Raw genomic sequence first — 16142 nt, 5'->3', positions numbered from 1 at the left:
CATCAGTGGCAGTAGACCGACTCCTTTTCTAAACTTCATGAATATCGTCAAACGCCATGCTAGTCTCGCCGCCATGCTACGAGCACTTCGTCCGTCCGGAATCGTTGTGTGCACGAGCTGTCCACCAACGGCGTCTCAAAGCCAGTCTCGTGCGCAAGCAGGCCGGCGTGCGCAATCATGATGCCGTTGTCGATGCAGAACCGCTCGTCTGTCGCATATACACTGCCGCCGCGCTCGGCCGCCATCTGGCCCATCATCGCCTGCAGGCGCTCGTTGCAGCCCACGCCGCCGACAATCAGCACCTGGTTGCTGCCGACGTGCGCCATGGCCCGCTCGGTGATCTCGACGAGCATCGCATACACCGTTTCTTGCAAACTGAAGCACAGGTCTTCTGGTGTGATCAGGTTCTTGCCGTCCGGCGCCAAGCGGCCAGCGCGCATGTGGGCGGCCCATTCATCGGCACGCGTCAGCACCCCCGAGAACGAGCAGTCCATGCCCTTGACGGCGTACGGGAGATCGAGCAGCAGCGGTTCACGCTCCGGTTCACTTGCCGTGTCGTTGCTTTGCCCCGTGTTCCCCTCGTCGTCGTCCGTCTCCCGCCACTTCTTGTTGCGAAACGGGCCCTTGGCCAGCTGCTCAATGTTGTAGCCCGGCGCCGGGTCATTGGACAACCTCAGCGTGCGCGCAAACCTGTCCAGACAGTTGCCCACGGCCACGTCGAGCGTCTCACCAAAGATGCGGTACCGCCGCCCCGCGTACGCAATGACTTGCGAGTTGCCGCCGGACACGTACAGCACCACAGGATGTGTGGCGCCCGTCACGGCACGGCCCATTTCAATGTGGCCCACGCAGTGGTTGACCCCGACCAGCGGCTTCCGCCAGAGCAGGGCCAAGGTGCGCGCACCCACGGCCGTCGCCGAGAGTGGTGCACCCATGCCGGGGCCTCTGGTGAAGCAGACGCAGTCGATCTGGTCTGGGCGGATGCCGGCGTCGGCGAGTGCCCGGCGGGCCACCTTGACAAACATGTTGCGGTGGTGGGCGGCAGTCTCCCGAGGCAAGAAACCCGTGCCGGGCGGGCTCACAAAAGTGTCGCGCACATTGGACAGGACAATGGCCGCATCGTCTTGGCCCTCGAGCCCCTGCACCGGGTTGCCGTCGCTGTCGACGGGGTGTGCAATGACGCCGATGCCGAGCTTGTTGGCGGACCCTTCGCAACCAATGGCAATGCGGTATCGTCGCTTAGGGTCGAGACGGCTGGCTGACATGGTGTGTGAGTCGTGGCGTTCACCAGTTTTTGTCCAAGAGACTGTGAGACGTGATAGTTTGTCCTGCAGTCGGCGCGGCGAGATGCAGTCGTTGTCTCTTGAACCGTCCTTCTCAATCTCAAATATTCTGCTCAAGCTCTCCCGCTAAATTACATAAATTTGTTGTTAAAATCAGCTGTTTTAAATTGCCGTAATCGTGAGTTTGTGACAAAGAGAGGTTGTCACGTTGATGAGAGGACGTTGAAAGGCACGCTTAGCAGCATATAAAATTCGAGTCTTGCAGCTATCCGGCTGAATCGAGGGGCAAGCTCAGCAGCCTTTTTGGTACTGACGATGAATACAACGACCGTTACTTCCCAAGGCAAATATAGGCGGCGAGGAGCGGCAGAATTCGCACCCCAGCGAGCCCCTAGATTCACTCAAGCCACTGTCGTCAACAAGGGACTTTGGAACAAAATGGCACAACAGAATGCCAGCGGAAGTAGCCCCACTTTGGCCCGTCTTAGCTCTTTCCCTGGTTTGGCTCTGGCGACATCAGCGGGTCCATATGGACCGCCTTCTTTCTTTTCTGCCTTTTATTTTGCACTTCCTTTTTTTGCCCTCCCACCATTATTATTTTCAATTTGTTTCCCTCTTCCACTCGTCATTCGGTCATTTTGATTGTTTGGGCCTCATTCCCTCCGCCTCCAACGTCAGCTTCCAGCTCCTCACCTGCCTTTCTGTTCTCCGTGTCTGCTACCTGCGCCCTCTTTCTCTCAAACTCTGTCGACTTCTCGACTTCTCCCCTCTTCTACTTGTTCTTCTCGTCTTGGCTGTCCTGTCTCCGATCGTCCTCGTTCTTCCCCCCCGCCTTCTTCCGCTCATCATACCGTATCTGTCAATCATTACCGGCTCGATTATTTACAAACATCGCAGCATGACACCTTGAGTCCCGGAAGAGTAAGGACTTCTCCTCAATATCGCGACCTTCTCTCGAAAGCCACCTTAGGCAGCGATGGCACCGTGGCTCTCCCGACCATCGTCGTGACGTTGTCAGGTAAGACTTCTTTCAGTCACTGGTCACTTGCCTTCTCCCCAACTGGCCAGTCACGTCGGGCTTTTTCAGATGAGTCTGTGCGAAAAGTCTTCTTATTTTAATATTTTTTGTACTTGCCCCCACCAAAGACTTGGTCGGCAGCTTTCTATTATATTCGTGTCATCGTCGCCATCGCCAGCTCCTATCCCATATATGCGGGGGAAAATGAAACAAAACGCTAACTAAGTATACAGATATTCCCATTTGGGCCCGACCGCCTGAACACCGCGCAGAGCCTCCTTTTGCGAAAGGAAGGAAACCCAAAAGTAAAGGAAGTGAAAAAAGTAGAAAGGCAAAATGCGCGCCGGCCCAAAGAAGAAAAGATGATCGCAGAAAAACGACAGGAGAGTCGAGAATGAGATGCACACGTCCGCCAGCACCGAAATCGACTCGGGCAAGCGGACCTAAAAGGGGGAGAGAATGAGAAATCAAGAGGACGCAGTGGCCTGGGCTGCAGACGCTGCTCCGGGTTGTGCTGCGTGCGGGCGTTGCTGGATTGTTTGCCTTGCCCCTGGTGGTACGCCATTCGTCCTCTGCCCTGCGTTGGGTTGGGCGTCTGGCCGACGCAACGGGTACGGGAGAGAGAATGGGAGAGACGCACGGTACTTGAGCGCCTGGATGCTGTACGGATCAACCTCATACACGTCCGGCTCATCCTCGCTGTCGTCATGGTCGTACTTCCAACGATCGGGGGTTGGGTCGACCCCCATGTCCACGGAATGGCTCTCAAACTGACCGGGCGCCTCCGGAGGTGGAGTGACCATAATCCTCCTCCGGTCGATCCACAGCCGGTTGAGACGACCAATGCGGCGCCGGAATTGGTGTCCGGGGGGTTGTGCTTGGCCATACGGCGGCGTCGACAGACCCTTGAACGTGAAAACGGCAGCTGACTCCGGCTCATCGAGCTCCATCGGCACGGGTTCGTCCTCTTGAGACGTCTCGGAGGCCGGTGGAGTCATCAGATACTGGGTCGTGGCAGGGCGGAAACCAGCACCCTCATTACGGTCCTTGAGCGGCTTAAGAGGCTCGCTGGTCAGGTCAACGTGGTTCTCGTTCCACCGGCGGTGGTTCTCGATCCGTTTGATGACGTCTGCGCGCAGTTCGTTCTCTCTCTCCACAAGCGAATCAGCCAATAGGACGAGGTCCATTTCTGGCTGCCGGTTGTCTGGGCGCGTGGCTGCGCGCACTTGCGCTGCGGCGGCATTGCGCTGTGCAACCGACAAATCGGGCGCCTTCTTCTTTTGAGGCTGCAGCTGGGTTAGCGACATGCGCCCGTGGGTACTATAAGGGACGGTGGGCGGTAGAGGGTTTACCTTTTGGTGGACTAGATCCTCGTCGTCGGTCCGGATCCCCAGCCGGACCTTCATGAGCTTCAACTTCGCCCTCTGCTCGTATACGGCGCGGTCTGTGAGCAACAGGTCGCGTTTGAGGACTTCACGCTCGTGCGACAGGATGACAAGTTGTCGACCGTCCTCGAGTTCGCGCCGCAGCTTTTTGAGCTTGTCGGCACTCTGGAGATCACGCGCGCGCGTCTTGCGTGTTTGCCGCACCTCACGCCGGCGGAAACAGACAAAGGGATCCATCTCATCTGTCTCTTGGTGTGTCTCGAACTTGAGAGACGGGTGCAGCGGCCCGCCCACGTCGATGCGCCGTGACTTCCAGAATTCATAAATGTCCTTGGCGTGGTTCATCACTTTGGGCAGCTGCAGCTCATGAAGGCCGCCGACCATGTGGTCGTAGGGCACGATGGTCTTGTCCACCGACGCAAATGGCGTTGCGACGGATGCCGTGTCCTCAAAGACCTCCATGATCTGCTCAAAGTCGTCCTCGGAGAGCTGTTGGCTGGCGGGCTTCTTCTTGTTGTAACCCTTTAGAAACTCGTCGTCCTCCTCCGTCATGTCATACTGGCAGCCGATGCATTCTTCTACCGTTTGCGAAAATCGGATGTAGTTGACCGGTTGCTGAAACTTTCGGGCATATAGCGCATCATAGTTGATGTCGCTCTCCATAGGCGGCGGTACGGGGATCTCCTTGACGGCCGCCGAAGACGTGCCCTGCAGGGCGACCTGCAAATGGTATTCCTATCGTGGCGAGCATGGTCAGTGGCCGGATCCGCTAAAGGCGAATAAAAGCAAAACATGGGCAAGGAAAAAACGATGCGACGGCGACGTGGCGACGACACCATTGTGGTAGCTGTCGCATCTTGCCGCATGCATCGCGGACGTAGTCATGTGTGTCATCACGTGCATGACACGTGACAACATCACAGAGCGTGGAGGGCGACGATGCGAAAAGCATCAGAAACGCGGCGGAAGGGGAATCAAACGCGATGCGATTTCATCGGAAATCATTTACTTACATTTTCTTCGCCTTGCTCGACACCCGTCGCGATTTGTGTCTCGGTGGTGAGGGCTTCATATTCGCTGGGGTCGACCTGATCCTCACGCAAAACAGGCAGTGCCGTTTTTATGCTGAGTTTCTTGTATCGGACTTTCCGGGTTGCCATGGTTGCGGATGAGGGCCAGCAAAGGCCTCAACGACAAAATGACCGCGAAATGGGCACCAAGCCCGCGGAAAATCCGCTTAAAAATTCGATGGGGATTTGGAGGGCAACATGCGACACAAAGTGGTCGATTTTTTTCGATTGATTTCCGAAGTTTTGGACGTGTTTTGATGCCCCAAAGATGCTGCTCCGAAAAGTCGACTGTCGTGGGAGGCTGCAGCGGAAGAGGTTTTTTGGGCTGGTTGGTGGTAGTGGGAGGTGTTGTCTTTCGCAGAGCCAAAACACGAGAAAATTTTTCCCTCCTTGCGTGTTTTCGCCTGCCCGCGGGAAAAAAAAGGGGGGAAAGAGACCGGGCGGTAGGCGGGCGACCACTAACTGGACAGTGGGAAATTAACTGAATTCTCCCCCAATGCACAGTAAATAGCACAAAGTGACAGGGAGTAGCTTTTGAAAGGGGCAAGGCTCCTGCCCTGTTTAGCCTAACGCTCTCCTTCTGAAATGGAAAGAGCCAGCGCCCATCCCTCCCTGTTCCGTCTTCCAGGCGCTGCAGAGACACAGCCGCAAGCGGACGGAGAATTTTTGCGGGTGCTATATGTATGGTTATCAGCAAATACAGTACGGCCTCTCACTGACTTCATACCAATTGAGTCACGTGTCTGCCTTCAAAAATGAATCGATGGAAGCAACCACTCACTCCGTTGTACAAGCTATTCTGTCACGATTGTTATGTATACAACTTGAGGTGATTTCACGATATGTAAATGGCTGTCTTTTATTCGATTCATAAATACAGAAGTAGATGAATACGTTCTATGACAGGCCACTGTTGGGTGTCAAGTAATAACCAATTTCGTACCTTATGTTTTGTCACGTGATAAAATTTAATTAGCAAGGCCCGAACAGAAGCACGTGCAGCCTTCAAAGCTAACTTACCCCACTAAATGTTTACAACTGTCTGAGGCGGTTGGAGGTCCTCGCCCCCTTTATGTTCTTTGTCTTACAGCCTTACCAACCCAAACTAGACCTCCCCACGAACGACGTCGTTGACCACAGTGCACGCACAACGAGTACGACGCTGGTGATAATCGAAACGGCACGACTTATAAGCGAAGCTCTGTCACCGCGAACCCACCTCACCGCCAGACTTTAAAGTCAAAAAGCGGGAAGACGTCCTAAGGACCAGGAACGAAGCTGGGCAGCCAGCACGCGTGAACGACCCTGATCAACCGGACGACAAAGGAGAAACAAAACAGCGGCCTGGCACAGGTACGGCAACGACTCAAGCGGCCTACTCATACGACACAAAGGAGGCACCAATATTTCGACGACTTCGACCTTGACCACAGCAAACCACCCAACAACACAGGCGCATCATGGGAAACACAACAAGTGCGGTCCTGGACCAGATTGTCCAGACCACCAACTGTGGGTGGCAACAGCGCCGACTGTCCCTTTCTTGTCTTGTGGACAGCCGACACGATAGCTGACACGAGAAACTTGCAGTCGATCGCGATGAGGTGGAGCGCCTACGAAAGCGGTTTATGAAGCTGGACAAGGTGCGTGGTGGTCACACGTCTCTTTTACACGCGCGTTGACACACTGGTCGTGCTTTGAGACCTCGGCAGGGAACTCTTGTGCTGACACGTAGCTCCTCCAGGACAACTCCGGAACGATAGAGCGCGACGAGTTTCTGAGCCTGCCACAGATCGCCTCGAACCCACTAGCAACAAGGTACGAACGAGAAGAGGAGACGGAGCATATGACCGGAGAACGCACGAGGGATGGGGAGCATGGGAGCCGTAGAATGAGCACGTCATACGATTGTTGCAAAAGAAAGAAACAAAGGAGAAAACGTGGGCTAACGTCGTTTTCCCCCGCCAGGATGATCGCCATCTTCGACGAGGACGGCGGAGGCACAGTCGATTTCCAGGAGTTTGTTGCAGGCCTAAGCGCATTCTCTTCCAAGGGCAACAAGGAGCAGAAGCTGCGATTTGCGTTCAAGGTCTACGACATTGACCGCGATGGTTATATCAGCAACGGTGAGCTGTTCGTGGTGCTCAAGATGATGGTCGGTAACAACCTCAAAGACCAGCAGCTGCAGCAGATTGTCGACAAGACGATCATGGAGGCCGATCTCGACCAGGACGGCAAGATCAGCTTCGAGGAGTTCACCAAAATGGTCGAGAACACGGACGTCAGCATAAGCATGACGCTTGGTGAGTACTTCTTGTGCCCTGCACATGACCTCAATCCGTTGTATTGTCCTACTGACCCTTTGCAGACCAGTTTTAATCCCATCTCGTTTGGTTGCTCTGCGCACTCCTCGATTCGGCGGTTTTGTGTCTCGCATTAACCGACAGGCATACTGGGTATGTCAGTAACACTGGCTCTGCACAAAGGGAACGGCATTTCATTCAAGATGCATCCTCTTTCGATGCGTTTACGAGGGCATGCGAATGCAATAGACAATTTTGTATTCTGTTTGGCATTTCTTATTTCGTCGTTTCTTGTCATGTCTGGGTCTATTTATGCTACTGATGAATGAGCTGATGATGAAAAAACACCATATTTCTAAATATATTACTTCCTCAATAACGATTTTCACAAGGGAAGAAGTGCCGATCTGTGCTAAAAACTATAACGGGCACATACTCGGTCGGCTGTATGGCCCAGCAAAGACCCTGGATAAAATTGTATTTCAATACGCAGTCATGGAACGTCGTTCTGTAGAGGTCTGGGAACTACCAGGTCAAATGGTCTATCATTGAGGGCTAATTGTGTCTTGTTGGTGCTTTTTCTCGTCTACGGTGATTTGACACCAGAAGAGATCATTTCCGTGTGTTCATTTTCATGTATTCATTTTTGAACTGCTGTTACCGTTGAAATATCTTGTATTTATTATTATTATCCGCCTTTCTCAGCCACTCCTGACTATTGGCGACTAGCTAGACAGAACCCTCTGGGGAAAAAACTGTCACAGATCTAAGTGTGTAATCTTTCTAGTTACGGTTGCGTGCGGTTGGCTCGAATAGCCACCGAGGAGGTATAAATAAAACAGAATAAAACAAAACAAAACAGAGTAGAATAAAATAAGACAAAAGAGTAAGGAAAGTAGATGGTGTAAAGAGTGTAAGGAGAGTCGGTGTATTGTTTAGTGTGTCGTCACTTTAGGCCGGCGACGGCGACCGTTCAAGCTCCCTCGCTAGGCTATACTCCGGGAGCCTGCCGCTCCGGATAAGCCAACGGAGGAGTGGTCGGGCCGTGAGGCCCGTTTGAAGTCGGCGGTTTAGATCTGTTGGTGTTTGCGGCCAGTCTGTCGGTCGTGGCGGTGCCGCCGTACAGGATAAAAGGACATGAATATCTTGTATTTATTATTATTATTATTATTATCCGCCTTCCTCAGCCAGTCCTGGCTATTGGCGACTAGCTAGACAGAACCCTCATGGGGAAAAAACTGTCACAGATCTAAGTGGGTGGTGTTTCTATGGTACAGGTGCGTGTAGTGGCCCGAGTGGTCACTTTTAACAAGTAGACAAATAAAATAAAACAAATAAAACAAAACAAATAAAACAAAGGAACAATGTGCAGATGTGGGTATGTTGTGTTACACCGGCGACGGCGTCCGTTCTAGCTCCTTAGCTAGGCTGTACTCCGGGAGCCTCCCGCTCCGAATAAGCCAGCGGAGAAGTGGACGGGCCGTGAGGCCCGTCTGTAGGCGGCGGTCCAGGTCCGTTAGTGTTTGTGGCCAGTCTGGCGGTTTTTGGGGTGTTGCTGTGCAAGATAAGAGGACGTGGGCCGGGGTCTCGTCAGCGGTGCCGCATATACATGTCGGGGAGCCCACGGCGTCTCTCCAGTGGAGGTACGCCCGGAGGCCGATATGGCCCGTGCGGATCTGCGTAAGGAGGCTACTCTCGGCCTTGGTTAAGTGGAGGTGACGGCGCCGTACGGCCTTTACCGTCCAGCATGGTGTTCGTGCCGCGAGGGATCCCGTAGAGTGGCCGTTACCGGCGTCTTGTTGCCAGAGGGCCTTCCAACGGCCGGTAACGGCAGTCCAGTCCGTCTCTTCGGGTCTGGGCGGCAGGGGCGGGGCGGGGATAGGCGGGTAATAATTAGTGAACGGCCGGGGGCGGTGGACCGCGCTCCGGATAGTTTGGGCTTTCGCTTGGTAGTCTGGCCGGGATAAGAAGACGGCGCGGCGGTAAGCTAAGTAGAGGTTTAATGGTGGTATACCTGCCTCGGAGTGGAGGAGGTGGATAGGTGTAGACCGGTAGGCCCCCAGGACGGTGCGGAGGTAGCCGTGAAAGATAGTGTCCAGGGAGCTCGTGGGCCGGCGGTTGTCCTTTTCCGGGAGGAAGACACTCGCGCCGTAAGCTGCTGTGCTCCGGAGTACTGCCGTATAGATCGTGCGGGCCCACGGGAGCGTGCAGCCCCACGTCTTCCCGGTGAGTCTCGTAAGGGCATAGCTCTGTGTGGTGAGACGGCGTTTTATTTGCCGGAGGTGTGCCGAGAAAAGGAGCTTCCTGTCGAGCCAGATACCGAGGAAGCGGGCCGACTGTCGGGGCTTAAGGACGGTATCCCGGTCGAGCGTAAGCGTCGTCGTCGGGGCCGCGTGTGTGCGGGAAAAGTGGAGGAGCTCGCTCTTCGCCGGTTCGAATATAACGCCTCTCGGCCGTGCCCACGCCTTGACCGTGGTCCACGCATCCTGTAGGTAGTGACAGCAGACGCCTGGCGTGCGGCCGCTGGCGAGGAGATTAGTGTCGTCGGCGAACCCGATAGTAATAATCCCGTGGTGGCGGCGTAGGGCTTGGTAGAGAGATGAGGTAAAGAGAATAAATAGGATCGGTGATAGCGGGGACCCTTGCGGGACGCCGGCGGTGACATGGCGTGCCGGCGTTGTCTTCCCGTCGAAGGCGAGCTCCGTCGTCCGGCCCGTTAAATAGCTAGTGACCCAGTTGATAATCCAGACCGGGAGGTAGAGAGTGTGTAGCGTGTAGATAAGCCACCCGTGGTGGACGTTATCGAATGCGCCTTGGATGTCGAGTTGAAGGAGGGACGCTGTGTCGCCGAGGCCCCATACGTGCCGTACGGCGTCGGTGAGGAGGCGGGCCGCGAGCTCTGTCGACCGGTAACGCCGGTTACCCATCTGGCCCTCCGGGAGGAGGCTGTTCTCCTCCGCCGAATATCTTGTATTTTGTTTATGTCAATTTCCGTATTATTGTTGTGATTATTATCTGATTTCGTAAGAAACCAAAACATTGGAAAATGAAAAAAAAAAAAAAAACTAAACCACTCTCGCTGTTTCATCCACAATTTGTCATTTTCCTTTCTATCCCGATTTAAAAGTAAAATGTCATACGAAAACCTGCGTGGCTGTGAAATTTTGTGCTACTAACCGCCAAGAAAATGTTTGTTTACTTTAACCCTTCTGCCCCTCAAATCTGTCACATCACTAAACCATACCGCAGGGACATCGAGATTCTCTCACTCGTCCTTTATCCAATTGAATATTTTTATGAGCTCTATCGAGTATGATACAGCTTAATATTCAGCCCACGGTCCTTCTTGGCTTGTCGCTATTAATGGTTGCTTTCCCTTTCGAGGCTGTTCAGTTGGTGGCGCTCTCAAGTACGTCGTAGGCAATTCAGATAGAGCCAAACCCCATAGAGTTTACCAAAGACATAATTTCACTTTTTCGTCCGAACAGGGGGGCAGGACTAGCTACTCATCTGTAGCACACTGCAGGCTCTAGGCTAATTTGAAGGGCAATATTAACGCGAAAGTGTTGCGTAACTCATCCATCTCGAAAGCATGTAATTAACACGGACAAAGTAGAGACAATCCAAGGGATTTGGCTGAAAAATGGGTTATAGACAGACTATGCCGTGGCGTCAATATGCAAGCCTCTGTATCCAGTCAGTCGATTGCCTACTTGAAGCCCGTGTGTCGTTTCCTCTTAGTATTGATCCTTCTGCTCTAAATGTGCGATTGTGTGTTACTATGTCGTACCCAGTACGACATATGTGAATCAGCGGGCACCATAAAAGATGGCTGGTATTGTACCAAGACCAGGGTTCCTTGTGGAGGAAGGAGACGGAAAAGCATAGAAAGTAAAGCCGCTTAAAAGAGGAGCACTGCTCTGATGAATACTCGAAAAGTGCACAAACTGCGATACTCTCACCGTGAGCATCCAAAAACGCGACGAGGTGATTATTTCTTTCCACTTTGATACTCCTTTTACGTCAGAAAAAGAATTGGCGGTTGTTTGGAATGGATGCAAGGTAAAATTAACGACACCTGAATCACAGTGGGTAAGTTTGATCATGGCTGTAGCGAGTTTGTACGAAGGAAGGAGCAAACGCGATGGCAGGGTACGGGGGCTAAGGGTTGAAGCGAGGAGCGGACCCACTCAGAAAGCGCGCCCCGTCCCGAGAGGGCGAACCAGCTAGCTGGGTCAGCCTGGAGAAAGAGGGGAGCGCGTTTACCGCGGTCCGGTATGATATATGACAGACCATTTCGTTGATCTCCCACACCCCTTTTCCTCCCTTCCACTCTTGTCCACCTGTTTCACACATCATTGTCGGACATAGACCTGCAGGCTGCCGAGCGGGGCTACGGCATTGGCAAGGTAGGAAATCGCAAGCCAAAAGGATTGCTCTCGCGCTCGCAATGAACTTTTACCCAAGCGAAAGCTCGAAAGCCAATAAAAGCAGGACCAAGAAAAGAACGGGAAAGAAATCACTGCGACAGTGGACCGGGGACAAAACATAAAAAGCCCCGAGACAGGGGCAAGGGCCGCCAATTCCTTCGGCCGACTCAAGAGTGCCCACTTATTGTCTCCATTACGACGCACACCAGATGGAACCAAAATAGAAATAAGAAAAGAGACGGTGGAAGCAAACGAGCTTCTACAACGCTCGTGGGCTTTTGGCAGGGACGCCGAGGCCCCTCTTACAGAGTAGTCACTATGCAAAGGACACAACCTTGGTTTGTCAAGGAACGTCTCGTAAACGATCTGGGCACCCTTTTTTAACGGTATGTATTTACATTGAATACGCCTTGTACATATGTAAAATTCCTAGGCAGTTTATATACTGCGAATGGACTATAAGCCGAGTTCTGAAGAGTTTTCAAAGTAGCCCCAGACCGAATCCGAAACACCATTATTCAAGTCCTCACGCCCTTGGCCTGCCGCTCATGTACCTTCCCTGCGTATACCATTCCCTATGAACACCAAACCCCGTGAGGGGACCTTCTCTATTATGTATTTTTAGACACGCAGCCGGCCAGCCGGCTGCGACCTGTATGCCCTCAGATCCCCAAAATGAAAATATCATAAAAACAGTAAATCTTCCTAATCGATATCGCATAGCAAGAACATACCCCTTGTAATAAACACCAGAAAGCAAGACTCAGTTGAGGAAAGAAATGAGGGGTGATGATGCGTTTCCGAAATAGGAACGATTATAGACCCAGCGAGACTTGAGTGTCGGTGAACGCCGAATTATGGAGGTGGAGGGGCGGAAGTCGATTATCAACTAGAAATCGGCGCTGGAAATTATAATGTTGTACCAAATCGAGATACTGCGTTCGCAGTTTGATACTCTAGCCTTGTTGTGAACTCGGTCCGCTCGTGGCGCCGGTAGCGTCTTCTTCTGCCATTCTGTATAGTTCGACACATTCGGTAAGGACTGGGTGGTTAGATATGATTTTGGGAGAACGTGGTAAGTGTGCATTGACAATGGCGACTTACTAGCCATAATGCGCTCTTCCCACACGCCGTAGTCGTAGTCGACAAGGCCAAAGCGTTCAATGCCGTCACAAAGGCGAACCAGCTCCCGAGCCATTTTCTGGAGATCTTCAAACGAGACAAGACTTTGGGACCGATGCAACTTCTTCCCATACCACATCATCTCCTTTTGCTTTTCGAGAAGGCCAAGCCACGCATTGTTGAAGTTTTTCCAAAGCTTGACACGACCTTCATATAGATCTTCGTCATCGGAGGCCAAGCCTGTACCGCCATTGTTAGTTTCAAAACACATTCCTCTGTACTTGTATTGCATGTAGCTGCAGAGTAAAAAACGCACCCAATGCTTCTACCCTTGACAGCAGCCAGTCTGAGATGCTCAAGAGCGATTCGGAAGCTGGTGCCAAGGCACCGCTTTTTGTATTTTTAAAAACATCCTTTAATGTTCGTTGGTATGCGGTGTAGGACTCGTTTGTCTCGGCGTAATCTTGCGAACTGGGTGCTGCTACAGCGGAACCCGACGAGGCTCCCGGATCTGTGCTGGAGGTGGGCTGCGAACTGGTTGTGCTCGGGAGTGGAACCATGCCCGCTCCGTATGCTGCCGCCACATGTCCTCGACTATCGGCTGCGCCTTGGTGTTGGTAGACGGCAGCTGCAGAACCACCGTGCGCGGCTTGTGTATGAAGAGAAACGGCGCCAGAGGTGGCAGAATCGCTGGTGTAGTAGGCAGGAGTTGTGACATCGGGGGTTATTATTTGCATGCCTCCACCGTGCTGTCGGGAAGAATACGCCTGTGTTGTGTCGAAGACTGCGCCTTGTCCAGCTGCTGGCTGGACACCATACAACAATTGAGGGCCGGATGGGTTGTACGTATTTGCAAAGCCGTGCGCCTGTCGTGCGTCTTGGGCGTAGTCCGTCGATTGTTCGGAGTAGGCCATGGCACCATGACCTGCGGCATAGGCGCTTTCTGGGGCCTCTTGGTAGTATCCGCTGTACCCTGCAGCTCCGCTGCTGCTGCTCATTACTCGACTCCCTGACGGCATTCTCTGACGATCGCTGCTGGACGAGCCGGACTGGTGATATTGTCGTTGTTGCGAGCCATCTTGGGCTTGCTGCTGGTATCGTGGGTCTGATGGTGGACGCAGAGGATTCTCATGTTGTTTACGCCGGCGGTAAATGTCGTCCATGGCCCCTCAAACCGTGCCTAGAGAGCGACGGTTGACGACGAGATTCTCGATCAGAAGAGCAATATGTCCAGTACACTCAAGTAGAAAAGTTTCAACTTTGTGATTTAGGTGTTGAAGCAGGCACCGCTGTTTGTAGAGAACTACCTGGCCGTCTTCTGTAGGCTGCCGAATTGGATAGAGACTGGTGATTTATGTGCACTCTAGATGTAGCCTAGTGTTCGAAAGATGACCGCGGGTTAGACTCTGAATGCTATTGAAGAAGCGGAGGGCATGCGAGGTATTGATAAGGAAGTGACTTGGAAGAAATGCATTCTATCAAAACGAGACTGCTCGTCTTATACTCTGAAATGGGATAGAACGTAGGAAAACGTTAGAAGGAAATTCCGGGCCAAGTAAGGGAGTGGACGCAAATACAACTTCCGCCACATTAGCCCTGACGGTGTTCTGCCCCACGTTAATAGAAAGGAAGAAAAGCCGCAGCCCGCAAACGACAAGCTGCAATGGCGGAAAATAAACCGTATAGGACACACAGATTGGAATGAACCCCGTCCAGACCAAGGTATATCGTAAGTAGTCAGAGACGTGGCCAGTCCGCAAAAGGGAAGTTTACGGGCTGGGGAAGACAAAATGAAATCAAAGGAGGACGGACCCAGCCAACATGATGGGAACACGGATGTAATAAACACGGCGACAGTGTAACGAAGTAGGCAAGGATGTCTCATAGGGTGGCAGGCGACAGTATCAACGAAGAGGGAGCAAATATATCATCAGAGTGGATCAGGCTCGATGGTGGTAGGGGTGTTGGAGGTTGGGGATAGATTTGTCCAGGTACAAAAGTGGTCGACGTGTGAGAAAAGACAGGATGGTGGGGACGGACGGGAGCGATGACGGCAGGAGAAACAGGAAACACAGAGAGGACGAGCTTACCTTTGGTATGGCGGGCTAGTCGTGGAAAATGGAGGGGGCGGAGAAGGAGAAGCGACGGAAATTCGTGTCGTGTTCTGAGCAGATTAAGCGTCTTGTGGGGGGTAGTGATGGAGATGCATGGCCAGGAAGAGATGCTGACGATCCGAAAATAGCTGAAGATGAAGGCGGCGAGAATGACGTGGTAGTTTTATAGGGCAAGTATGGTGGAATATTCAAAACCTGCAAGTGGAAAGCGATATCGCAGTGAGTATATGGCAGATGGCGAAGAATATTTGCGAGGCACAGAAATTTCAACTGATGAGACGTTGTTGGATTTGGAGGTCGGAAATATGATTGAAAGTGAACACCACTGACATTCAATGATAAGGTTTCCGGCACGAAGGCAGTTGCGTCAACAACTTTGACACCTACGCTCCGCAAAAATCAAATTTTGGGCGAGGTCATGAGTAAAGGAACGGGTCTGTTGAGCAAGGCACAAAATCGCAGAGAGTGATTTGTTGCTTGATCATTAAAAAAGAGGGCTGAGAATTCGTAAGTGTGAGGTGGTTAAATGGCCGATGGAGAAGAAAAGACCCCCGGGCAGTTCTTGTAGGTAGTGCATACGGATTCGACGAGGCTTGGAGGTTTGATTGGGCAAAGAGTTGAAGACACAAGTGTGGGTGCACGGGATACTGCAGCTGGGAAGACCGATCTGGCAAGCATGAGGGAAGTGGAAGAAGAAACCACGGAGGCCTGGGGGGACGAACGTCGTCTTGGCAGGGTAGACAGTCGAGCACTAGCATGCAACGGAAGAATGGCGTGCATACCACCGTATTAGTGGCGAGAAGCGGATAGGGGGGTTATGAGCAGTCCGTCATACAGTAGGGGCTGAAGATCTCTGAACGCGGGCGCGGTCATGCGTCGGGGTACTTGAATTGGGCCAGGGGTGAGGAATGAAAGAGGGTTGTACAAAGTGAGCTAAAGAAAGTTATTTCTTACATTAGTTTCTTTTGGGGGTTTGGTGAATGGGGCCCTAACGTCTTTTTTGTTCAGCTCTCCAGACGTTCGCCTGAATGAAAACTATTTTCTAGCCTTTGTTTTGTGAACTCCGTGTGGGCGCGTCCGATACCGACGGGAGTTTGCTTGGCTTACTCCCCCGAGACTTCGAAAATGGGAGTGGATCAGGTCGACATAGGGACGCGAAGATTCGACGTTTGCTGGGAGGGATGGCTTTGGGAGGTTGTTGGACGGCTCACCTGGCCGCTGGAATAGTACGTTCTGGAGTTTTGGTGTCAGAAAATGTTGAAGTTGTCGAGGTCAACGTCGGTATGTAACAGATTTGTGAATATTCGATATCGTGTATAAGGGCTCGGTGTGTCTCGAAACGTGGATAGGGATGTTGCTGGATGTATTAGGAAGTGGTCCAGCTGGCGCAGCTTCAGCGACTGGTGACGAGGCAACC

General features: G+C 52.5%; 5 protein-coding genes across 5 annotated transcripts; 1 reads left to right on the top strand and 4 right to left on the bottom strand.

Moving 5' to 3' along the window:
* Positions 1 to 59: 59 nt before the first annotated feature.
* On the bottom strand, positions 60 to 1265 carry SPSK_05353 (O-sialoglycoprotein endopeptidase; the record flags this gene model as incomplete). Its single annotated transcript, XM_016732102.1, has 1 exon — positions 60 to 1265. One exon carries the CDS (start codon positions 1263 to 1265, stop codon positions 60 to 62), a length of 1206 nt encoding a protein of 401 aa, XP_016583070.1.
* A 1503-nt stretch (positions 1266 to 2768) lies between these two features.
* SPSK_05069 (enhancer of polycomb-like protein) lies at positions 2769 to 4846 on the bottom strand (the record flags this gene model as incomplete). Its single annotated transcript, XM_016731822.1, has 2 exons — positions 2769 to 4406; positions 4700 to 4846. 2 exons carry the CDS (start codon positions 4844 to 4846, stop codon positions 2769 to 2771), a joined length of 1785 nt encoding a protein of 594 aa, XP_016583069.1.
* Positions 4847 to 6216: 1370 nt separating this feature from the next.
* SPSK_05470 (protein phosphatase 3, regulatory subunit) lies at positions 6217 to 7135 on the top strand (the record flags this gene model as incomplete). The annotated part of the gene is made up of 4 exons (XM_016732216.1): positions 6217 to 6268; positions 6347 to 6399; positions 6492 to 7059; positions 7125 to 7135. The coding sequence occupies 4 exons, from the start codon at positions 6217 to 6219 to the stop codon at positions 7133 to 7135; spliced, it is 684 nt and encodes a 227-aa protein (XP_016583068.1).
* A 1312-nt stretch (positions 7136 to 8447) lies between these two features.
* Positions 8448 to 9986, bottom strand: SPSK_05228 (uncharacterized protein; the record flags this gene model as incomplete). The annotated part of the gene is made up of 1 exon (XM_016731978.1): positions 8448 to 9986. The coding sequence occupies one exon, from the start codon at positions 9984 to 9986 to the stop codon at positions 8448 to 8450; it is 1539 nt and encodes a 512-aa protein (XP_016583067.1).
* Positions 9987 to 12445: 2459 nt separating this feature from the next.
* Positions 12446 to 13774, bottom strand: SPSK_05304 (uncharacterized protein; the record flags this gene model as incomplete). Its single annotated transcript, XM_016732053.1, has 3 exons — positions 12446 to 12531; positions 12594 to 12851; positions 12928 to 13774. The coding sequence occupies 3 exons, from the start codon at positions 13772 to 13774 to the stop codon at positions 12446 to 12448; spliced, it is 1191 nt and encodes a 396-aa protein (XP_016583066.1).
* Positions 13775 to 16142: the final 2368 nt, after the last annotated feature.

This window comes from Sporothrix schenckii (genome assembly GCF_000961545.1).
Source record: "Sporothrix schenckii 1099-18 chromosome Unknown Cont49, whole genome shotgun sequence".
Taxonomy (NCBI): Eukaryota; Fungi; Ascomycota; class Sordariomycetes; order Ophiostomatales; family Ophiostomataceae; genus Sporothrix; species Sporothrix schenckii.
This window is presented reverse-complemented; position numbering and strand designations above follow the sequence as displayed.